A 26314-nucleotide genomic window follows, 5' to 3' on the forward strand; every position below is an offset into this window, starting at 1 on the left:
ACGTTTTCTTAGAATTTAATCTTCCTAGAAAATTGGCGACGTATTCTGTTTGTTTTGAAACTACGCTCAAGACCTTTTCAGAAAATTGGTGATTCACATTCGTGTCTTGCTCTCCGTATGTTCGACTTGTCGTAATTTCGAGTATATTCTTTTTGATTCAGTTCGATAATCGAAATTGTGATGCAAAATGTCATTCGTTTATCGAAAGTTGTGGCGTCTAAAAAACTGCATTGCTTCAGGTACGTAATTTATTACATAATACATTTATTTATTTCCCTAATTATCCTTTTATTTTTCTCATATTATTATTTAATTCAGTAATTTATGTATATAATAATTTGTGTATAATTTATATATATATGTATATAATAATTTGAATATTATTATCATTGAGTAATTCTTTGAGAAATGATTCTATTTGCTTTATTGATTTATTTCGACCATAAATTTCATTATTGAAATTTGTCAGTTTTTAAAATTAGATTTAAATTTGTGTATCGTCTTGTCTTTATAATATAATCGATTCTAATTTTATATATTTTATATATTTATTCTAAACATTCGATTATTTTTTCTTTAATTGATTATTAAGACAATATCCTATTATAATGTAGGGAAAAATAAGTTCAATATGGACGCCATAACATAATGATCAATCAAAGAAATAATAATATTTGATTTTTCATATCAAAGTAGATACATTTTTATTTTTATTTTTGTTTGTTTGTTCGTATATATTTGTTAAGTAATTGATAATACATCGATATTTGAATTATTGAAGGAATATTATGAGAAAAATGAAAAAGGTTAAATTATATTTTATTTCGAATATGTTAGGTTATACTTTTTAAAAATATATTCTTTCATCATCTAACTTTCGTTGCATAACTTTGAAAGAATATTTTTTTTAACAAATACTCGGATAGGGAAAAGAATAAACAAATAAAATATGGAAAGAATAATTTTCTTTTTTTCTTAATCTACTCTGTTAACGTAATTTTTCTTTCAGAGAATTGTGATCGTGCGCAATGCGATCTGTAGAGTCAGTGTTTGCTTCGTAGTATAATAGTATTTTAAATATTTTTTAAAGCATAACAACTTTAATTAAATTTAATCGTAATAATCATTCGCGAAATTAAAATCAGTGTTTGTTCGCCAATTTTAATATGAACGATCAATAATAATTTTCTTTTCTCTTTTTTTAAATATTTATTTCGGGTATATATTAGAGTTAGTATTACAAGAACATAAGGCGTCTATCACAAGAAGAGGTAATTATTATTTTCATTTACTTTAATTTTTATATATATATATATATACACATGGCGTTTTAAATTATTATATTGTATTTTTTGTTACAGTTTTTATTTCCTTTTACTCGTTGATGACTTCACGTAGATCAGTATCAATGGCAATATAAATTTTTCGCATCTAATGGGTAAGTCGCATGCATTTTCATTCTATTCGTTTGGACTCAATCAAATCGTAAAATAAATGATCCGAATCGATACAAGTGATTGTTGAGTGTATACGTAGACTTTTGTTATTTTTTATTTATTATATCTGTGAATATAATAGTAAATATTTTCTATGTTTTATTTATTAACATAGGCAACATTAACTCAGGCTAGGTTTTCTTGTGTACATTGCACTTTTAAATATTAATAATTTTCCAAATTAATTATATAAAATTAAATCATAATAAATATCTAAAGATCATAGTAATAACTATAATAATAATCCATAGATATTTCCAAACACTTAAATATTCATGGATATATTAGACACAAATATTCTAATAAATAATAAAGAGTAAGATAATAGATTTTTAATTTTTAATCTTTTCTTTCATATTAATTGTTTTAAACGCTTGATTTTCAAAATAATAAAAATACTAAAGCTTTTATTCTTCTCTTATATTTAAAAATATAGTATAAAAATACATATCATATGTAAGAAGACACTATATAGAATTTTGAATACTTCTTTTATATTCTTTTGAAAATATTCTTTGATGAAAAAGTCGCTTGAGAATATTTTCATTCTTATTAAAATTTTATTTTAAGTCAGTCATTTCATTAAATTGTATTTCAATAATAGGAATATATATTTGTTTAATAGATATTAGAGTTGTTATGAACTTTAAAAAATATTATATTATAGATATTATAATTAAAATTAAAAGATATATACGTATGTGTTTATCGCGTGTCAATGGTAGATAGTCATTCTCAATCGATTTTAGAAAAATTATACGTAAACTTTAAATACATGTAGTGTGATAAAAAATTGGATATTAGATTTTATATTCCGGAACGCTTTCTCTAGTGTAGCATCTTGCATCCGGGCATTATACGTGAAGATCATGGAATGGAGTGTGTTGGTATGTTTGTTTTGCCATTTTTTTAATATAGTATATTAGTATATAATATATAGTATATTAAATAAGGATAGGGATAGTATATTTCCGGTGTGTCTGTTAATTATAAATAAGTAGGTAGAGCCAGTCAAGTTGTCATTAATCTCTAATCGGGTAGGCACGTTCTCGCGTTGTTTCAGAAAATTAAATTTGAAAAAATCAAAAGCTGAGAGAAATGGACAATGCTAACGTCCTCTCTGGCTTTGCTGGTCGATTTTTCGATTTCCAAAGAATGGGAAGTCATTGTTATTATTTTGTCACTGTGCTCGTTTTAGTAATACGTAGTAAATATTGCCTAATTTGATCGATTTATATGCCGGCTCATCGGATCATTCAATCATCATGGGAAAAAAAAAAAAATTTTTTTTTCTAGATATTAATGTTTTTTTTTCAGATATAAATTATATTTTAATTATTAATTCAATAATTAAGTTTTATTACAGATTACAAACTGAAAAAGACGAGAATAGAAGAAAAGAAGATCGATTTGCCATTGAATTTTAATTTTTTCAGAATTTTAATTAGGTTCAGAATTTTAACATTTTAACATCTTTAATAATTAGGAAATCAATGCCATCTCTCGAGAACATATATATTTTCAAAGGTAAGGTAGATTAAGAATCGAAAATCAGTGCCATCTATCGAACACTCTTGGACGTATTTTTTTTTTTTTCATCTATATTTCTTTTTCTACATTTTTTAGAGATGGTATTGAAATTCGCAATTTTTAATCCATCTTTGTCTTTCTCCCTTTTTTTGTTTATATTTGCTGTTGACACGTGATCATAAAATAGGTAGATATAGGATGTGTGAATCGAACACGCATCGTTTCTCTTTCGAAACTACAATGTGTCGTCTTAATCTTTAACGTGAAGAATATAGATATTACGTTCTGGGTTTTACAATGTATTTCTAGAACGATAGATAGATAAAGTTGCGAAACAACGATGCACCGTGATATTTGACGCGCATATTTTGACAGCGATAGGATTCGAACAAACAAAAATTTGGCACGGCAACAAAATAAATATATAAGAAGAAATTTTGAAATAACTTCTTTTAAAAAACAATATTATGGAGAATTCGTTTCTCGATAATATTCTATTCTCTATTCGCTATTTATAATCTCGTCAAGTATTACATTAAATCTATTCTGTATGTCTTGTCCCTGATTTTGTTGTATTATCAATTTTGTCAATTGATAATATAAACCAATGATTATTTTTATTTTCAAGAATATATATTTATTTTCAAGAATATATTCAACAAACAGGTCTTCGAAATATTCGCTTACTTACCAAATTATGAATGTGTCGAGATAAAATGTGACATGCTATTGATCAATCTTGCAATTTCGATGGAATAAATTTAATATAATTAATATAATATATATATATATATATATATAATATAAATGATATTTTATTTAGTTTATTTCAAGTAGTGTCAGTATAGAGATATTTCTTTATTTTTCCAACGAATCCTTTCGAAAGAAATAAAACGATTTCCACGACACGATGGCGATGATACCAATATGATATCAACGGAGAAATCCTTTCCATAGATTCGAATCGGTCGATTCTCATCGACCACAGCAAGATCATGACAACAAGAATTCGGTCGGTTCGCGATGTGGCGACAGAAGAGGAACCGTTTTTTGATAGATCGGCAACAGCCTCTCACGAGCAAGATCCCACGAACTAAACTGAACACACGGATCGATCGGAATGCCGAAATAGCAAATTAGGGGATTCCAGGAGAACTGCCCTCTCTGTCTTGCCTACTTCTTATTCCTTTCTTATTCTGGTTCCAAAGCTTTGTCCTCGTCCGCCTTAAACGCCACGATTCGATTCCGCTGCTCCGTTCCACCCCTTCCGATAAACTTAATAATAGTAATGATCTGTCGCGTGGTTGGGCAGATTATCATTCAACCTTGATAATCGTTTACATAATTTTGTTCGATTCTAAGGATGTTGCCTATCGAAGAAATAATATTTTTATATCGAAATATAATATAAAAATACAAATAGTCGAGCGGAATTTATTTTGGGAAAAAAAAATGTTGTCAAATTGAATAAAGTTGCACAAAGAAAAACCATTTTTATTTCATTTATTTTTAAAAGTTTCATAATGGAAAATCGGTTCATCCATTATCTTCTTCTCGATAATGAAAATTAAGAAGAAAATCCTTTTTACAATAATTGAATTTGGATATAGTTACATTTATGAATACTTTCATAATTAAATACACGTATTAATCCAAATTTCAAATCAATCGTTTCTAGATTCTACTCGCTATAATTACTCGCGTATCGCATAATCGTCATCGTGAAATTGCATTGATTATTTCTCAATCACCGAGTTACTTATCGTCCAAGATAGAGCGCGATATTTGCACTTTGTGAAAAGAAATACAACATCGAAAGTTTCCACATCGAAGAAGATTGCACAACAGGTATGCAACAACTACTCGAAAGATCCATATTTAACACAATGGCTACATACATGTGCATTTCAAGTTTAATCCCTAGGGCACAATCGTGTCGGGTTCGTGCGTTGAATTAATAATGATTTGGCCGGATCGTTACAGATATCTCGTTACAAACAAAAAAGATTACTTTAACTTTTTTCATTGATTAAAATTACATTTGACACGATAGAGATCAAGAATTTGAAATCAATTTAATTCCTTTAATTACAAAGTTTTAGTATTAAAATAGCAATGGAAGAATAATATCTATGTATAAAATAACTAGTATACTGCTGTAATAAATGATATATACATACATATATATATATATATATATAATTTTTATAATATTTTATATATATATAAAAATATATATATAAAAATAGATTATTTTCATATGCATATATATTTATATTATCTTTAATAATAATAAAAAAAAAAAAAAAAAAAGAAAACGAAACGAAACGGAATCGAAATCTATTTATGTATCGACTGTATAAATACAAAATCATCGATCAAAATACCGATCATCCATCACCGTTTAACATGTTTTCTTTCTTGAAACTCGTCGAAAGATTCGATTCGAAAAAAACATCCATTCTTTTACCTTGCTTCGATTCATAATATTACCAATCTAATCATAGATCCGAGTGCACGTATCCCCCTGGATGACGCGCGAGCTAGCATATTTCAAACATCTCGTCCCATTCAATTCGAGTCGAAGGGAGATGCAACCCCTGTCCGGTAATATCACCGACGAATTTAATGTCCGACTATTAGCAGCGGGGTGCGGCTGGCGCATTGTTGGAGTGGCCACGTGCAGGATGACTGGCTCGGGAGGAAACGTTTGATCGTCGACCCGTTGTACGAATGCAAAGAGAAAAAGAGAGAGTAAGAGAGGGGAGAGGGGGGAGGAGAGCGAACGTGAAAAAAAAAAGGGGTCATGCATCGTATCACACTTGTCGAGGGTTATTGGATTTGGTCCACGCTACAGGATATTGTTCACGGACCTGTCGCGTTACACGCGAGATTAGATGGTAGACACGAGACGAGATTCGCCACGGTCAAGTGTTTCGCTTCGTCTTTTCCCGCTATGTAACATTCCCGTTGTGTAACATTACCGGTCGTAATCGGATTTACGATACTGGAAGATGGTGTATAAACGATTATGCTATACGTGAATTTCCGGATATTCGGGTGAATCTTTGCAGCAATGAAACATTTAATGTGAAACACACGTTGTGCTTAAAGATATATAAATAATAAGCAAGATAGATATATACTATTGGTTTTTGATTTTTTTGGATAGTATCGATCGTATCGTAAAAATTTATATCATCGAATGTCATGTAAAATTATATAAAACTAGCGATATTTCGACGCAAAGAAATTCATTATCCATGGATGTAGATGGATCATTACATCGATCCGATCAGAATCACGATCCCGTCCAATCCGCAAAATGGAAGCATCGATTCCTAGCCAGATTTGGCCGATTCGATGCGAGAAAATGAAGGGTAAAAGAGGAGAGAATCTCTTCTTGGAGAGATTCCGCTCGACGCGGCAAATTAAGCTTGGCGAAACACCGCGAAACTGTTAATTAAGACTCATTATGCGCGCGGCCTGGCTGAGCCGCTGTTCGGGTTTGGGGTTGCGAAAGCGGCGAAAGGGTGGCGAACCGAGAAGGCGAACGGATACGCGGACAAACGCGAAGAACGGACAGGCAGGGGGATGTGACGGAGAAACGAGAAGAGGAGCGAAGAAGAAGGGAGCAAGGGAGAAACGGAAAGAGATGGTGGAGGCAAAGTTGAGAGAGAGAGAGAGAGAGAGAGAGAGAGAGAGAGAGAGAGAGAGAGAGAGAGAAGAGACGAAAGTAGTGGAGAGGAGAGGAGAGGAGAGGAGAAGAGAGGAGAGGAGAGGAGTGGTGTGGTGGTGAGAGGTGGAGAGGAGAGGAGAGGGGGCGAGTTGCGGAGGCGGCTGAGGAGTAGGGGGATGGTTTAACCCGAGTAGGAACTTCTTAATACCGTGACGGCAGAGTCGGGTTCATTGTGGGATCAATACAGAGACGACCGGGTGTAGGAGTGGCAACCGTCGCCTCATTGGATGTGCCGTTCCTGGTCGGTGATTGGCCAGTTGTGGAACTACCAGGAGGCGGTTCCATTGCCGGTTGCCCCTCTGTTGGGGGGTGAACGAAAGGGGGAAACAGGCCCTGACCCTCGCCAGGAAGGAGAGAACACGCGGCGAGCGAAAAAGACGGAGCGGCGCGGCTCGACCAGTTGGAAAAAGACGGTGGACTGGTCTACGGTGAGGGTGACACGACGCCGGGGGGTTCAGTCTGTGTTCGCCCATCAGAGACACATCACCAGCCACAATACGGTCCGGTTACGTATCTCTTCGACGCGAGGGTAACTCCTCGCAGCCAGGTGTTGCCCGTATCTTGGACAAACAAGATCTTTGCCTTTCTTCTACACGCTTCGATGCTTGACAACGTTCTGGGACGTTTACGGTGACGTTCGATTACGGTGACGAATTACACGGGTCGGTCCCAGAGATTGGAGCGAGGGAACGATGAGAAACGAGAGTTCGTCGTGATTTCAACGTAAAACAGGTGTTCAACGTAAACCAAGTATCAAATTCGAAATATACGTATATATATATATTTATTTATTTATTTATATATATATATATACGTGTATAATATATAAAGTTTCTTCAAGTTTTGTGATTATATTATATTACGATCGTTCATCGTCGTTTGATCGATAAAGGAGGAAATTTAGATCGAGATTGATCGTCCGATTGTAGAGAAAAATTGGACGAAGAGAATCATTAGTGCATCAAACGTGTTTAATCGCCAGTTTCGGAAACGATACGAGGAAAACATTTTTTTTTTCTTTTCTTTTTTTTTTTTTTTCCTCTCCTCTTGTTCGAAAGAATAACACGTGGATTTTGGAAAGGATCGATTGTAAAACAAACGTTACTTTTACGTATCCGAGTACGAGACAATCCTGTGCTCTGTGTCATCGATTTATTTTTTCGACGTAAAACATTAAAAATAGTTCGATGCAGTGCTAAATACTTACTATGTGAATCAAAGTTGTGACAAACAGCAAATCGTCGTTTCTTCGAATGATCGAAAAGTGATCGTTAAAGTGTATTTATTAAAAAACCGATTATTCGAGAGTATCGTCGAGTTGACAATCGTCGAAAAAAAAGTGATATCATATTTTTCCTCGCGAGCAGAAGAAAAATAAAAACGAATAAAAACGAGGTAAAAATCTTTTTTTCCGTGTTAATAATAATACCAAAATAATCTCGATTTCTCCTCTGATCTAATTTCCAATGTTTCCTTCGATATGGTCAATACGTAAAGCTAAACACGCTAAAGCTCACAACGCTAAAAAAATATTTCGAATCTTGAGAGAAATTCGTGGACGCGCATTCGAAAGACAGATCTCGAGAGCGATCTTTGTCGATGCGATTCGTGGATGCGAACCGCGTGACGTGAAGATGCTCGAATCGGGCTGACACTTTGGCATTTATCGTTTCGATCGATCGAACGACAAACATATATATATATATATATACATAGGGAATTGGAGAAGAGAAGAAAAGAAGAGGAGAAGAAGGAGGAGAAAGAGAAGGAGAAGGAGAAAGAGGAGGAGGAGAAGGAGGTGGAGAGTGGTGGACGAAGTGGAAAGAAAAGATAGTGGACGAACGGGTGGTGCGACGTTCGGGTACGCACGTCGACAGGCCGGCTCTGGGGTGCCGGGCCCGGGCGGGGTGATGAGCTGTTCCGAGGTGATGTATCAATATTATCCTTACCTCTACCAGAGGCCACCGCCGCCACCACCACCGCACCCGACCCACCCTCATACGGCCCCGCACACCCATCCCCACACGAATCCACATGCGGCCCACGATAGCCCTACCAGGTCGGCGTCTTTTCAATCCTTCTCCGCGGCCACGGCGACGCATCAATACGACAGGGTAAGTTCGATATATCTTACCTTATTTTCGTTTCTTATCTTAATGTATCGAGATACATAGTTTTTCATATTTTACCAAGATTCCTACAAAATTATCTCGTTACCTTATACGCGCGAACGATTACTTCGTACGATTATTTCGTACGTATAACAATAAGAGATGTTTCGTTGAGATGTTAGAAAATTTAAACGTCAAATGATTTTTATCAACCTTCTATTTCCGATGCGTTATTCGTAAGCGTATATACGCATATACATGTCGAGTCATGCGCGAACGTGTCATCTCGCGTCTTGTCGCGCGTTCGAGTACAACTCGTCTCTAAAAAGGACCGATCGAGTTCACACTTGCGATTGGTCCGCATCCGTGCCGATACATCCGACATTTCCTTCTTCTCGTAACGCTAACGAAACAAATATAAATCACGTTATTCCTTGATCGACGTTCACTTTTATGCCATAATGTACGTGCGTTACGTACGTATTTATTATTCTTTTTTCCGAACGAAATTTTCTGGCCGATGAATGATATCGCGGGCGTCGAATTATCTCATTAGATAGCTTCCTCACCCCAGATCGTATTTGTCGCTCGTGTATCTCAAACTTGGTACCGTTACTGGATTCGAATTAGCCGAGTTTGTTTCGAAACTGGAGAAACTAGTTTGTCGATTCGAATCGACAACGTGATCCATGGGGTGGTCGAGTAATGGGAAACTTGATTCGAGAAAAGTTTCTCTGGATCGACGTGGATGGTCGGAAAAAAAAAAAATCTCGATCGTTCGTCAAAACGAAGCGTTTCATTGAAAATTTATAGGACAACGTATCGTATGATATAGAATTATCGTGTTTCTTTATCGTTCGTTTTCTTTCATTCTTGAATAATATATGAAAAATAAATTCAAAATAATTTATTCGATGAATCATATTTGTCAAATAAATGTGCGTAATTACAAGAAAGATTTACTTTTTATTTAATACATATTAAAATTATCGAATATCGCAAATACATATTTTATTTTTAATATACGCTATCATTGTGATAATAATAACGACTATTTTATCGAACGAATTTTAAATCTTCGCGATATAGATACGATTTTCGTTAAATTTTCGCGTTAATTCAAATATTTTGCAACGGGAAATTTATCGTTATTAAAATATAATTAAGATATTTGGGGCGAAGGAAGAGATAAAAAACGATGATAGATTGTTATTTAATAGAACGATAGAAATTCTTTATGACGCATTTCAAGCTATAAGTTAAATATACGAGCATTCATTTTCGGCGAGCGTTTTAAAACCATAATTATGAATTTCCATGAACCACGAATTATTTTCTGCATACCTCGCATTCATGAGTTCTGTTTTAATAGGAATACTATTGCGACGTGTCTGATCTCCGCAAGTTGAGCGATCAGCCGATTATCGTTTGTGAAATAGCGATAAATACGAATGTTGGTGAAAATTTGCCGCGCGAAAGAATTCACGAATCGAGCCATAGATTTAGATAAACTCGTCGTTACGAATAATTGTTTGATGAATAATTATCTAGAATTATATTTGAAACATTTTCGATACGATTCATATCGACATCGTGACATATCATCCATAATTTCGAATTAAAAGGATTTAATACATCTATACTATTAATATATCTAAATTCGTACTGGACGCGTATAAAATAAAATAAAATTGATAGATTCGAGTGTTTTTTCTGTATCTATACGCATTATTAAAAATTAATAATGATTTCAAATGATTTAAAAACGATTTTCTCAAAAAGTATCGGAGTGGACTGGAATGAAATGGAAATTGGAAATGTCTTTTTAAAAGTCGCGCGAGCCGACAAAAATAGACCCATTATACGATAATATGTTTGTAAACGATCCAACCAGCTTCTTCGGTGTTTTAGTTTGCGCAGAGTTTACGAATTCTCGCTTTTAGCCGGTTGTCCTGAAATAGTTTACCAGACAAGAGACGAAACGAGAGTTTCTACGAGTTTCATTCCGCGTTGGGATCCTCCGCCGCGTCATTTCAATATCACCGTCTGCTCGAAGATGAACCAAGCCATGGTATTTCTTCCCATTCCATGAACTTATCCGTGAATTACCTTTTTATTGCTTTTTTAAATATCCCTTTTCTCATCTCTCATCTCTCATTTTTTTATTCATCTCGATTTTTTGCTTTTGCTTTTTCGCTTTTTTTCGATCTGATTCAAATAAAAAAAGATGCATTATTCGTGGAAATAATTCCGAAACAAGTTGTTGCATCGAGGATAATGTAGACTCCGCACCGAAGAAAAAAACGTAGCGACGCTTGGATCGACGAGGAATTTCCCTCTAATGCTCCGGCAATGCGTCTTCCTGATCATTCCACTCGTTGTTTGCCCAAATACGACGCGCGTAACGTCTCACTGATTGCCGTTCCATCGGGCATGCTTGCAATTTGTCGTCGTTATATCTGGTTGATCGTCGCGATAAAATCATGAATCGATCTCTATCGTAGAACTGTGATCCGCGATAGAATACTGTGTGAATAAATAAATTTCAATTATTTTCGATAAAATTATATATATGTATATAGATGCGAAACGAGTGATCGAATTAATCGAGTGGATATCCGCAAAAACGTTTCGATCCAAATACGACCGGCTCGCGAATAGGAAGAGTGAGGAAAATGATAAACGCCATCACGCGAGATGGAACGCGATAATATCTTATATAACCGATATCACAGTTGGGGCGATAAATAACAAGTAGTGGCCGGTATTACTCGGTCCACATTGAGAGGAATGTCGGGACCAGGATGAGGTATTATCCACTGTTTATCCACTTGAATTGTTTATCATGCGGTAAATTATACGAGCCGAGTATAATATGGTCGAGAGGAAGTGAGAGATCTAACCGCGTTTAAACGAGATCTTTGATATAGCGAGGATTAGCGAAGAGAAATTTGCAAAGCCGACAGTGGGTGTATCGCTTCTCGCGAAGAAAACATTATTATCTTTTCGACGGTTGTCGAAGGAAAGGACGGTTGAAAGGGAAGCCGATGCTGTTTCGTTGCAGTACCGTTAGACCGAGAGAAGGCGAAAAACGCATGTTCTCCGCGTTCTCCACACGATACTCGGATAACGGAGAGGAATCGCGGTTAGCGCAAGGTCGATCTCGATGCTCGGACAGGTTTCTCGCGAAGGAGCATCACGCGGTCCTCATGGCGGGGTCCATGGTGCGATCTCGAGGCAACTTTTCTTCCCGAAAGTCCCTCGTTTTCGCTCGAGGGAAGTTGACCACGCGGCGGACGGTCCACGGCGACACGAGTTTACTTTTATTTAAACGTTCCTTCTTTCCTTTTATTTAGGGCCTGACCCAAGGGCGCTCATTTTGTTCCTTTGCCGGCGCTGACCGGTGTCCACCGGCTCTGAATTAATAGCCTCGCGTTTTTCGCTGTGCTGTGGCTAATATACGCGCGCGTTTCTCCCTCTTTCTCTCCTTCTTCTTCTTCTTCTTCTTCTTTTGCTTCTTCTAACTATACTTCTCTCTCTCTCTCTCTCTCTCTCTCTCTCTCTCTCTCTCTCTCTCTCTCTCTCTCTCTCTCTCTCTCTCTCTCGTTTCTTCGTCTGGACCTACTATATTCCTTTCTCGTTTTTTCTCTTCCTTCCTGCCGTGGCCATCTTCTCTCGTGTGTACGTATGTCGGTATACGCCTCGACGCGACGGAGTTATACCAACGCGTTAAAAATCTCCGCCAGAGTTTTCTCACGCCGCTACGAAACCGCACGCGTGCTTTATCGTCCAAGCTTTGGGATCCTCCAATCTTGCTTCTCGAATCCCTATCATCGCTATACGATATCGCTGGATCAACATTTATCGTTTTTTCTCGTTTCTTCTAAAGGGAAATCACAATTGAAACAATCACATTGAAAGCAAAAAATATATACAAATCGATCACGCGACAATATCGCGATATAAGGATGCATCGCGAGTTATTAATTCTCGTTACGATCGGTTCTTGATTCGGCGAATGGGCGAGATTTAAAATCCATTTACGATCGCGTTATTTTTCACGGTCGGTCCTCGAACTCGGTTTTAAATGGCCGCGGAAGCCCGTCGATAGATCATGGTCGCGACGCCGGACCTCCGCGTTATTCGATCTTAATCATTTTTACCGCGCGATGGGACAGCCGCGCGTTTGCAGCACCGGGGGCGACCACTCGGTTGGTTATCTTGGGATCGCTGGCGACGAGAACGCTAAATGCCGATAGCAGCGGGACACCCGTGGCTGGCTCGCGACGCCAAACACCGGGATTCACGTGTAAAACAACCGATTCGACCGCAATATCCCCTTCGGAAGGATCGTTAATCCTTCGCGTCCACGCTACCACAACAACCTTGTCTCGAAAAGAGTTTGATTTAACGATCTGTCAAATGCTTCATTTTTAATCCTTTAATCGTTCGATTATGCTCCATACGAATAACGTATTTGCAAAATTCACCCGTACAATTATGTTTCCCTTATAAATAGAAACGTACGTAAGTAAATAAATAAAAAAAATAAATTTCTTACGATAATTCTTTGTAATTAAATATCTTCGTGGATAAATTTCTCACTAGAGATTTTTGTTCGGATAAAACGAATTTTCTCGACGCAAGGTTGAACTCGTATCAGATCCGATCGTTTAATTTTTCGTTTCTCCTTAATACGAGGATATATCTGTTTGGTATATAAAAATTCAAACGTATCGTTGTCGCGAGATAAGGAAAAGCGACAAAGGGAATGTTTGAGCGAGAAATAATCTTGGGAGACTTTCATCGTTTATAGGTGTATTTAACCGTGACCGTATAAATTTCAATCTGTGCAAAAAGTTGCGAAGTTGAGAAACGAAAGTTCTGGGATCGTTCTGGGCCGGATTGATCCGCTACGCGAGTACGAAAGGGAGAAGACAGGTGCAAGCCGTTTAGCTCCGAACCGAGTAAGAACTTTGCCTTCTCCTTCGTTAGCACTCTTATTGCGAACGAACCTCTGTTTCTTGGATCGGATTGAAATCGTTTTTTCTACGGATTCGTAAATTTTATTATTTTTAAAAATTTTGATCAAATAATTTTGCCAAAAACAAGGAAAATTATTCTTCGATATTGGAACGATGTAAAATTCGATGTAATTTGTAAATAATTCTTTCCTGTATTTTTCTAAATGACGAAGTACCGGAGTAACGTTTAAAAGTTAGGCGAAAGCGTCGCTCGTATGATTTCGAGTGTTTCGATATATGGAATAAAAAAAGATTGGACGTTAATCTCGTTCAGTCACAGCCTAAAAACACATAAGGAGTCGTAAGTTTCGGCGCCTCGGAAACCATCGAGCCGTTACTTCCGTCTCCGGTACGCGTTCATTAATCATCGAAAGACCAAAAAGACCAAGAATCTATTTTTAAATAATCCTCTAGTAGGAAAAAAAAATGAATAATAATGAATCTTCTGCTAAAATAGTTTCAAAACAGCGATATTATTTTATATGTAATTAGAAAATGAATTTTAATTATATATATTGGAAATATGTGTTACGAAAAAATGTAACCGTGCCACTAATAATCAACGAATGTTAATTACTGGTAGAAATGATAACTCGTCGCAAGATGGTAGCCAGATTAGAATTCATCGAGGAGAAAAAATAGAAAGATATATTGCTCTTGGAGATCTCTTCTCTCTCTCTCTCTCTCTCTCTCTCTCTCTCTCTCTCTCTGTCTGTCTCTGTCTCTCTGATGACTCATATTTCAGAGAATTTCGCGAATTAAAAATAATATTCCTCTTTTTCGTTTGTATCAGATTATCGATTAATAATGAACGTGATCGATGATATTATAAAGTATCGATCGGAATTAGAAGAGAGTAAAACTTTTGGCGCATAACTAAAAATACTTATGTACGTATCGTATTCAAAGATTATTTAATTCTTGTTATAATTTATCATCGAGAAAATGATAGTTCGAAAAAAATTGGAAGAATAAGCGTAAAAGATACGATAACGACTCAATTATTATTAGATCTTAAAATTTCGGAATCTGTGAATTGGATCGTTTCTCGATATTATCGCGATTATTATTTTTAATCATTGATCGGAAAACAGAGAGACAAGAGTCGTTTATGGATCGCTTGATCGTAATCGCAAAAGATTCTGTTCGAAACGGACGAGAATAGTTGTTGTTCGAGCGGTAGAGAATACCGAGGTAGCTACCAACAAGCGTAGTTGGACGATTCTCGTCAGAGAGAACGTGTGCGCTGAATGATGAGAGAAAGAGAGAGAGAGAGAGAGAGAGAACGAGTGAGGAGGGAGGCCGTAAAAGCGCATTTTTCTCGGGTATCTGGCCGATTAATGAACCGATGTCGTAGCGAGGACCACCCCGAAGGGAACGCGTACGGTACGTGCAGCCCTCGCGATAGACTCGGAGAGCCAGAGAGAGGAGCACTGGTCCCCGGACTATAATACCTAAACTATAAGCAGCTCCCGTCCGTCCTTCCGTAGCATCGGCTTCTCAAACGAACCGCGCCTTTACCTGACCAAGTTTTACGATCGTCGCGTCGAGGTGGCGATGTGTCCTCCCGTTATCGTCCGCCCGGGATCTGCCCAACCTAAAGCAGTCCTTTTGCCACGGACCTTTTTGTTATTTCTCTTTTTTACCGCGCGCGTTGTCTTGTTGCTCCCGTTGTCCTCTTCTCGCTTCTTCCTCCTGGATCACGACCGACAACGAACGACGTTCTGTGGGAAAGAGACGCTATTCACCTCGTCTTCCAATTTCACCACAAAAGGGGAAAAGACGCGATCTTAGATTTAGATTTATTAATTAATTGGATTACCGCTATTTTATCCTTTACGTAATACGTACGGTTACGATCGCGACGATAATCGCGAGTACTTGTTCTATCTTTGCGTAACGATGTAAGATTTCTCCTTTATTATAATAACGATCTATACCGTGTTTTAAAAATGTTATAAGTAAAAATACGAAAAATATAAAATAGATTTTTATGTACTTATATTTAATCGTTAAAACTTTAACTTTTAACTTTCTACTTTAAAATTTAACGTTGAAATATTATATATTGCGTATACATTTTTCTGATAAACGATTGATATTCGATCGATACTGTTATCATTCGACTAATTTTTTCACGCAAGATATGTAGAAAGAACAGATGACTTATAAATCGTACTTATATATTCGTTTTCATTGATTTTCAATATTCTTTCTTCATGGATAGTAGGATGATAGTTTTAGAGGGAGTATATGTACATACTTATTTATATGTATATATATATATATATGAATGATGATCGAGAATTTGCCTAATCTTCACCGTTGAATTTTGTGGGTTCTGTTGATTGTCGAATAAATCGGTGCGTTGAACGGATGGATACGCGCGGAGAACACGCGTACTTTAACATAACGCTGAGTTTCAGTTTTATTTATAACGCTGTTTCTTTTGCCGTTTCTCGTGCGTTCCTTTTCCCTCTTCTCTCGTCTTTTTTATCAGAAAACTCGAAGGAACGATCACGTGGCGTGACCGAGGTCACGCCGCTCTGGAACGCGAAAAACCTGAACCAACATCTTTGTCTTCTTCTTCTTCTTCTTCTTCTTCTTCTTCTTCTTCTTCTTCTTCTTCTTCTTCTTATTCTTCTTCTTCGTTCGCTTTGTTTCGACGAAGAAATAGTTAATTTTGAACGAAGACGTTAAAACGTAACATCGTGCATAAATGCGTTTCGAAGAAGAGCGTTAGCTATACTTATATGTATACGTATACCTAGTTACGCAAGTATTTAGTACTCTACGTCACTCGTCTCGAAGAAAAAAGGGAAGGAAAAATTGGGAAGAGAGAAAGACTTAAAATGAACAATTGATTGAACAAAACTATTTGGAAATATCGTACGATTGTCGGTCCAACAACAGTGTCCAGATTCTCGATTTCGTCGATTTTGCTCCATTCAGCCACGCGATATCGTTGAGTAACGCGAGTTTTACCATTCTCGCCGATGGTGTTCCCCACATTCTTGACATGGTTGCGTGTCGAACGGTAGGAAAAACGAAAAACGAAAGGGAGGAAAAAAGAAGAGAGAAACGAGCGACGGAAAATGTCGAAGCGAAAAGGAAGGAGTGACCACGTGACGAGAGTGAACGAAACCGGGCGAAAACCGGAGAGGGGGCTAGAAAGTGGTTGGTGCACGCGTGTACACGCGGGCCTTTGCCGTATAAATTATAACGGCGGTCGCGCAGGGTTTTTACCGCGTCACATGTTCTGTCTTTTTTTTTTTTTTTCCGCCGGGCTTTCCTAGCTTCCTACATAAATTAAACGCGGAGAAGCGTTTTCTACTCGCGACGAAGGAGGGTTTTAAAAGCCTCTCCTCTCGTAGCTGACCGCGCAAGGGAGACCAAGTTTTGTAGAGATTGTAGAGAAGGGAAAGAGTTGCGCGTATAAAAATATATAGCGCGCATGCGTTCGCGTGCTAGTCGATATTATACGCCCGGTTCGAGCGTATATGTGTGTGCGCGCCGCGGCTATGGCACAAAGCGGACAGAGAGCGTAATTACGTTTAATATGCAGGTATTGCCTGGTGAGCGAGGAGAAAAGTTCCATAATGAATTCGCGGTAATGGCTCCGCTGAAATTTCATAGTTGGCGCGCCGCACCGCGCGCCGCCGCGTCCTTCTTACGCGTAAAATTGTACTCTCGGGTCGCAACGCGCGCAGCTTACGCTCGATCGGTGGAAGAGCGACGATTATTACCGGATCGTGACATTGGGAATAAGTTTTCGTTGCTATGTGTTCGAGATAGGAGATTTTATCGCTGATTCAAAAACATCTAAATTTTTTTTCTTTTTCTTTTTTTCGCATTAATTCAATTTCAGCAATGAATGAATTTTTTTCTTTTCTAAACCGTTTAATTTACGAGCCACTGTTCGAAATAGATGTTCTTTTTTTGTTCACTTTTATGTATCTACTAGACGTTGGTTGTACGAAAGACGAAGGATCGAAATTGTATTCGACGCGACAGATTTCGAGCGAATTCCGTTCGAATCGCGTAATCGAATTAAAATTAACGGCTCGATGTAAAAGGAAGTGGTACGTTTGCTGAGAAAACGATTCGGCAATCGTTGCGAACATAGTAGTAGTAGTAGTAGTAGTAGTAGTAGTAGTAGTAGTAGTAGTAGTAGTAGTAGTAGTAGTAGTAGTAATAGTAATAGTACTAGTAGTATTAGTAGAAATAGTAGTAAAAGTAGTAATAGAAGTAATAATAATAATAGAAGTAGTAGTAATAGTAGTAGTAGTAGTAGTAGTAGTAGTAGTAGTAGTAGTAGTAGTAGTAGTAATAGTAGTAGTAGTAGTAGTAGTAGTAGTAGTAGTAGTGGTTCCTAGAGAGAAAATATATGAACGAAGGTTCGTCGAATGCTTTCTCGCTTTCGTCGCATCTTCGTTTTTCGTGTTTCTTTCTCTAAGTTTGGTTCGAGAGTGATTCACGTTCGACTTTTTCTTCGTCTCGCGATTCCATCGGAACAAGAAATAATCGAGTGACACGAGGTATTGTCTTATTTAAATCGTCTGGCGATTAGCGCAACGTTTTCCTACTTCTGTATTGTATTCTGTTTTCGCTCGGATCGATATTATTTGATGTTATAAAGAAAATATTTGAAAAACTTGTAACGAAATGAAATATCCATCTCGTTTAAAAGGTGAAAAAATGATCTGTTCGATTTTAGAAATTTTAAAAGAAGGAAGTAGGAAATGGTCGATCAAAAGCGCAAAAGCCATCACTCTTCCGTTTCGATTTCATCCTTCTCTCGTTCCTTGATAACAGAAATAAACGTTCGATTCGTCAAATTATTTCACTACTAGAAGATAATTAATTCTGTCGGAGCGAGGAAAAAAGAAAAATGCGAAACGATCGTCGTGTATATATATATAAGAGGAAAATGCCACAACTCCGAAGTAGATACCCGTTTAGCATCGGCAATTAGACGAGCGATTATCGCGAACCAGTCGCGATCCCGTTTCGATTTCTCGGCGATTGTATTTTCCGCGAAAAGTTGCGCGAGACGGCGCAAACACCACGAACGCGAAATGATTTATTCTCGCGTAAATCAATATACGCCGGTGGTGTTTGCCAGCGGATCTAGCGACTCGTCCAGACATTCCCGACGCGTCGTATTAGCAAAGATCGATTACGGTCTGTAATTTGTTGTTCTCGCTTCGCCGGAATAAATTTCTACGGACTAGTTTCTCCATTCCTATATGGCGCACCATCGCGAGAGCTCCCTTGCGTAATCGACGGGGGACGCGCGCGCACGCTGGAAAACCGCGACTAGAATCGCTGGAGACAGGTTTCTTCTCCTCTTTCTCTTTCTTCTTCCTTTCTTCGCTCCTCTCGTCTCATTCGATCGTTCTCCCTTCCTCTCGAACAGTTCTCGTCTCCTTTCTCTTTTTCCACGTGGAGATCGAAGGGCGAAAAAATTTGGAAAAGCGATTTTCGAAAATGATACGGTAAAGGGAAATGGAGAATGGAAAAGAAGAGAAGAACGTTGTCGACGAAAGGTTGAAGAAAATCGGAACGGCGATCCGATCGGGAATTGAAATCGTAGGAGCTGTATCGTAGTGGTGGTGGTGGACCACCTATCGAGCAATGGTCGCGAGTCGTTCGAGCGTGGATTACGATTTCGACGTTCAAATATGTGTGTGTATGCGCGCGCGGCGTTTATAAACGTATAGCAGTTTAATCGCGATTTAACGAGAGTTGCGTTTCTGCGATTCCCGCGATTCCCCGTGTGTGGAATTCGTTGGAAGCATTCGCTCGCGCCGCTCCCAGACCGTGCCCCGGTATCGTGCCGCGTTAATTACGACTGCGTTAAAATTGTTTACCCGCCGGGCGCATAATTGACTTATTAATATAAGGATAATTGAAACGAACGTTCGCGGCGGGGAATGCTCGCGCGGTGAACGATCGTCGTCGAATGTCGCGTTGCCTTATTATCGGGTTATATAGGAATTCCAATTTTCCGGATAAATCTTTTTACCAATAGTGATTTTATGATAATTTGACGAATTCGCGTTTTTTTTTTTTTCTTTCTTTCTTTTAATTTCTCGTCGTTGAACGATACGAGCAAATACAAAAAATTGAAAAGACGGATAATATTTGGTTAAAATAATCAATACGACACGATCCCTAATATTATCCCTCGTCGCTGATGCGAATTTTTCTTAATTTTCGAACCACGATACTACGTTTGCCAATCGACCAACGCTACTTATCTTTGTCCGTAAAACGCGAAGAAAAAGAAGGAGTACGTTTAAACGTGGCTGGTATATCGGAAGTTCCCGTAGGCACGCAGAACGGTACGTCTTTACTTAACCCTTTGACCAGCGTGCAATTGGCAGGATTTTTCCGAGGCAACCAAGCATAGGAAGTGGCTTTTTCTCCCGAGAGCTTTGACTTTCGAAGCGATCCGGCTCATCGATTCGGGCTTCTCATATTCTTCCATGTGCTTTTAATTTATGCACATCGATGTCACAGAGATATTTCGAATACGAAAATCGAGATTAATTTCCGTTCGACGATCCGATATCCGAGTATACTTATTTATCTCGGTGGAGAAAATAATAAACATGTTCTTCCCCGCGTTATATTTCTATAAATGAACGATGAGCGTGTCGAAGAGTGGGCCATTCTTATGGGCCAGTTTACCAGGTACCAGGATTTTATTTTTTATCTCGTACGCGCGAACGGTAGAAGAGGAATCGATGTTAAAGATCGAGCTTTCTCGAACGAACGACATCGTTTAACGCCAAAAGAGTAAACGTAATTGGAAAAGATTCTCGTTTCGGTCGATTGACTCGATGGCTGTTATTGAAATTTCTTTGCTCTTTCAGTTTCGAGATGGTTCGACCTCGTTGAGGATAACGAGAAGCGAGTATTAATTGAAATCGAAGAGATTCGAAGAGATTCGAAGAGAATCGGCGGTGGCCCGTGTTCACCGATTCCTCGTTGATAACGCTTGATTTAGATGACGATAACGCGCCGCGGTTCCGTTAAATTTTATTTACGAATGGAAAAAACGAATCGATATTTCGTACCAAAATCGAATAGAATTTTGACGTTTCATTCGTTTCGTTTCGATCCTCGTCCAATCATTTTCCATCCTGTTTTTCATCTTTTTCCCCCCCGCCCCAACGCTCCAACTCCGTCGTCCCTTCGAGCATTTTCCGAAACGTCGCCGATCGGATATCTCGATCTTCCGACACCGTCCGCCTGTGTTGCTCGTTCGAAACGATCTTTGCCAGCCTTTGGGGAATCGAATCAGGTTTTACCACTGCCGTCCGTTCGCTTTTTACGCGATGAGCAACGGATTGTGTCTTTGCCTGCCACCCGATCCGTGGACCCGGTCGATGCTCGGCCGCGTAACAACCGGTGATCACGGCCGGGTCACGTATGAATTTTTTCGCGGAAACCGGTACGTTGGGTTCACCTTAATTTCGCGATGTTTCGGTGAAAGTTTCGCCACGCCGCGCCTTTCGTTAACGAGATCATCGATTTCCGTCGTTATGTTAACCATGATCGCGAAGATGAATTGAAATCGATCCGAGAAAAGAACGATTGGAAATTACGCCTAAGTCAGGTCATAATTATTTTTTAGATTACGCACGAACGTAGGAAAATACATCGATTATATAATTGCGATTCTCGTTTTACGTCAAAGTGTAGGATCTAATGTTGGGACAAAAAAAAATTTTTTTATTTTTTTAAAATCAAAGCCAAATCCTTATTTTTGGATGTTTTAACTTTGAACAAAAATTTCAAATCGAACAATTATATATATATAAGAAAAAGACGTAGATGTTAATTTAACATTTATACTTTTCCTCGTCAAGTACGCGTCGAATAATTATCCGTATCGAGTAAACGATTCGTCTCGTTCTCGTCGACTAGGCGAAAAAAAAATCGATCGATCAGTCGCACTGTTTTCGATATCGTATCCGTCGGATGGTCCGATCACCTGTTCGTTTTTTCGGCGCATCACGACGATGCCGTCCACGTGTGTCTTGTTAAATGACGTTAATTAAACGAAAAGTGTTTTTCATTCCGTAATAATTTATTCTCGCCGAATGTCTCACTTTTCACCGTATCAGCACACGTTAATTTGAGCGAAATATGTTACACTCAAGCTTACATACAGCGGCGATAAATTTGCGAATTTTTTTCCACCATTCTTGTTTTCTTTTTCCATGAAAAAGAAACGCATCGGTTAGAACAGTATCTTTTATCACGCGATTATCCGCATGATATATAAAAAAGCCGTATTCGCGTAATCGATGAGAAGGATTGATGGAAAACGGGGGAAGGGGAGAAACGCGTAGCGATCGATCGAAAAATATCGCGCGGATATTTCGCGATCGTTCTTCGTGATGTGCCGTGCGCAAACGGTCTACCATGTCCAAGAAAATGTTCTCGCGTCTATTCGCAACAATCTAAAGCCACAAATCACAATTAACCCTGCGCGTCTTCGTCCGGATTTGAATTCTTCCTTATACCATCGCGCATGGATATATTTAAACACAATTACCAGCGGCGAGCTGTCTCTAATCCGCCCAAATCGCGAGTTTCCATCGAGAAAGATTAACGACTTTGCTCCCGTACCGAGAAGCCGAGATCTTAGCCGGTGAAATCGTTTCGTTCTTGCGAACGTTCGACGTCCACTTGGAAATTAAAATTTCCACCGATGTTCGCGTCTAACGCTTTTTTAAGGATGGAAATATGAATTTGTGACACGATCGTGACTAGTTTGTCGAATCGAGAGGGTGATAGAACGAGGGTTGGAAACGCGATCGGTGAAAAAGAAAAAGTGGAAGAAGAAGAAAATTCGATCGCGTGGAAATGGCGAATCGGGGCGATCGAAGAACGAAGGGAAGAATCGAAACGGAAGTCTCCCGGGATCTGTCGACGATAATATATAAACGATCGCAAGATTTCCAGGGTCTCTCGATGCTTTTTATCGATCGTAAGTACTGCAAGTTTGTCGACGGACGTGTTCATCTGTCCATACGAATCTACAATTCAATGACTGGCTGGAAAAGGAACGCGTCGTCCATGGTTTGTCACGAAGGACAGTTAGACGGTGTATAAAGAGTCCGCGCCGCCGCCGCTGTCACGCCGCTTCCTTCTTCTTTCTTTTCTCCTTCCGTTCCCTCGTTTTCACCTCGTTTTTCCTTTCTTCGCCTCTTCGCTCCCCTCCCTCCTTCCCGTGTTGGGAATGGAATTGCTCGCTCGCGTAACCCAAATTTTATTGGCCGTCGATTGGATCGGGTGAGCATTTCGACGAACGCTCGTCCATCTGGTCGTCGATTTGCAATTCTGAATCAGTCCCCCGCCTCACCCTCTCCCATGATCGTATCATTTTTTTCCTTCTTCGTTTTCTTCCCTTCTTCTCGCCGTTGATTCGATGATACAATTTCGAAAAAGAACGGATGAGACGAGCAAGAGAGCAGAGGAATCGCTATTTCGAGAAATAATCGATCATCGATTATACCGTGTGGAAGGTAGGAGGCACGTTATGAATCGTTTGACGGATCGGTACGTATCGGATCGCCCACCTCCTCATCTTGGACGCGTGGAAAGCGAACAATGCGAGCGGTTGCGAGATATCTCGTCTATTATGGTCGAAGGGAAGGCTCCCCGGAAGCGGAGGCGAGATCGAATCGATAGCGAGTAGTAACCTGTTGCCAGCGGAGGACAAAGGAGAGTTGGATGGATTCAGGCGTACGGGAGGGGGAGAAGCGAGTATCGGGAAGTAGAGGGAAACCGCTGGTTCAGCCTTCGAACTGGCACTCGATCTAGGACAATTTCGATAGTGGATCGTTTCAATGCCGAGCGCGGACAAACGGTGATGAAAAATGCATCGGTTATCGGGAATTGTGTAGTAGGTAGTAGTAGATAATATATCGAGTATCATCCGACATCGATTCCGATTTCATTTCGATTTCTCGAGTATCTCTTCCATTTAATTTTCCACGTTTCACGAGTTGAGGCAAAGTCGAAGGTTTGCTTTTTTTTCTCTCTTTTTTTTTTTCTTCTTTCAACTTTTTATCCTCGAGGTGGATAAAAAAAACTCGAGGAAAAACGTCGCTTTAAGCGTTAAGGATCGAAAAATGTCGATCGATTTCGTAATTTTTTATAATGGATCACGAAGGACAGATGACGAAACGGAGGAAATAAAGAGCGGAGAAAAGGATCGTTCGCTTGTGAAAGAGGATCGATAAAACTCGGAAAGACGTATCGTTTCAACGATTCTCGATTAATTCGCGAATACGGGAGGGCGAGAAATTTTTGGCCGGACACGATTCATCGGTCGGTCGCCAAATTCTTCGCGTTCTTCGGCCGCTATTCGCTCGAAATTCACCGACAATGTACCGTAGGAGAGTCGTTGCCGAAATAACGACGTTCACGCTGTCAACGATTCTGTCGCCTAAAAATCTCTGTTATGTTGTCTCGCGTGTGTAAAAGAATTTGATCTAATTGAGAAAGAATTTCGTTCTAATTGAAAATACGCATGCTTTCGTTAATTTGCCTAGATTATTCGTTTATGTTGAAAAGAGATCGTTATTTCATTACGATCAAATTTCGATATCGTATTTCTCAATGTTTATTTAATTTTGCCTTACCTTAGAATATTTGGTACATTGCACGGTACGTATATAAAAATAACGAGAAATAAAATATTTCGCTCGATTACGCTCGATTCGAAGGATAGAGTTAGTTGATATTTCGTATAGGTAACATGGATACAAAGTATCGGAATAATATATTTTCTTCCGTGGAGATACGTCGAATCGAGGAAATCGAGGATCGCGTCGATCTTTGAACGCGACGCGATTAATTATAGAAATTGTTCGACGCGATATCGCATCGAATCTGATCGATTGGGTCGGTATCTCTTTGATACACAGACATCGGTCCAGTCCAGTGCAGGACCAGTTTTGCCGGACGAGTCTTTGCCTACCTATCGATTCAAATAATACGATATTCTTGCGCGTAGCGCGTGGTAGCTGGTTCGATTAAAAATGAATAAAATAAACTCGTTGGAAGGAAGGGGAGGAGAGAAAGAGAGAGAGAGAGAGAGAGAGAGAGATCGGAAGAGCGTTGAGAAAAATCGACGAGAAAATTGATTAATTAAGAATGATGAATTGAAGAGGTGGGGAGGGGTGGTGTCTTCCCTTTCGAGCGGAATGATCGATCAGGACGGGTTCGCGACAAACATCGATCCCGTTGTTGTTCTCTCAAACCAACGATTCCATCGATATCGATTCTCGCGACACGGGATCACGAACGAAAAGGTCCCGCCACGCGTGCAAAAACGCGTTTCGATCGAGGGATTCCGAGAGATGAGCATACTCATGGACATCCCTAATTCCTTCGGAAAGAAGGTAAAAACCGGGTCGTGGCGTGCCGCGGCGCGGTATAACGAGGACTTTGGAACGATTCATGGGCAAAAAGGCCGATAAAGGGAGGGAGAGGGAGGGAGGATAGTTAATTGCAGCGAGAGACGCACTTCACGGTCGCGGTACGTTATTTACGAGTAGCTCCATGGTTTCCATGGCCGCTTTCCAGCTTGCGTTCGCTTATTCCCGCCTCTCCTCCCACCCCTCCGGGACCGTCTGTTTGGACTAAACGCGTCTAATTCCTCATCGATATCGGAAGAACAGAGACCGCGGGCTACGGTTGTTAAGTGGCGAATTAATAAACGCCGTCCAAAGGAGGCAGTGGCAGGCCTGTTGGACGCGACGGGGATTCGTGCGGTAGCAGCGCGCGATAAGCCTCCATTACTGAAATACCGTCCGTTTAACCCCGCGGAACTCGCGCTCCCTGCCGATTCCTCTACCTTCTTCCTCCCTCCATTCTTCCTCCCTCGAAGAGAGAAGCAGTCGAACATGGCATCCGATTAATCAATGGCTCTCGGAAAAGTCGGGGAAATTATTAACCCCTCTATTCGTCTATCTCGAGGCGGGAGATCGAGGAGGTTAGAGAAGAAGAAGAAGAAGAGGAGAGAAACACCGGGAGCAGCGAACCGAGCAGCTTTCTTTTCTCCGCCTTTTCCATGATTTATTCTTGGACGCCGCCGCCACTGCCCTCCTGGAATTCGCCGCGCCGGTGTGCTTTTCGCGCGAAAATACTCGGCCCTTTTTTTCATTCCCTTTCGACGCGTAGACGTGGAGCCGAGAGAGAGAGAGAGAGAGAGAGAGAGAGAATGGTCTCTTTATCTCGCGAACCCGGATCGCGCATCTGGCATCAACAGGGTTCCCGCTTCCGTGGAATTCTCGCGTGGTCTCGGTCTCGATAACGCGCGGCGGATACCTGAGCGTTGTATCGAGTTTGATATACCTAAGATTCTATCGGTAAATAGGATTTTTA

At 39.4% G+C, this 26314-nt stretch overlaps 1 protein-coding gene and 1 long non-coding RNA gene across 9 annotated transcripts in view; both read left to right on the forward strand.

The window, feature by feature from the left end:
• The first annotated feature begins 107 nt into the window (after positions 1-107).
• LOC147657693 (uncharacterized) lies at positions 108-4514 on the forward strand. The gene is made up of 5 exons (XR_015291868.1): positions 108-239; positions 1010-1271; positions 1362-1438; positions 2329-2383; positions 3984-4514. It is a non-coding gene; the product is annotated as an uncharacterized LOC147657693 (long non-coding RNA).
• Positions 4515-6989: 2475 nt separating this feature from the next.
• Positions 6990-26314, forward strand: part of vg (transcription factor vestigial) — a 60865-nt gene continuing 41540 nt past the window's right edge. For 2 of the 8 annotated variants that reach the window (XM_086907437.1, XM_086907438.1), the window contains exon 1: positions 8482-8879. In XM_086907437.1, coding sequence (XP_086763563.1) covers positions 8676-8879 — 204 coding nt within the window. In that variant the 5' untranslated portion in view covers positions 8482-8675. Of the gene's footprint in view, positions 7516-7606; positions 8161-8481; positions 8880-26314 lie in introns of those variants that run through there. The other 6 variants (XM_086907445.1, XM_086907439.1, XM_086907440.1 and 3 more) reach the window with 6 other exon arrangements.

This window comes from Apis florea, unplaced genomic scaffold, assembly GCF_048593485.1.
Source record: "Apis florea isolate Af1SG1 unplaced genomic scaffold, ASM4859348v1 contig_2897_pilon, whole genome shotgun sequence".
Taxonomy (NCBI): domain Eukaryota; kingdom Metazoa; phylum Arthropoda; class Insecta; order Hymenoptera; family Apidae; genus Apis; species Apis florea.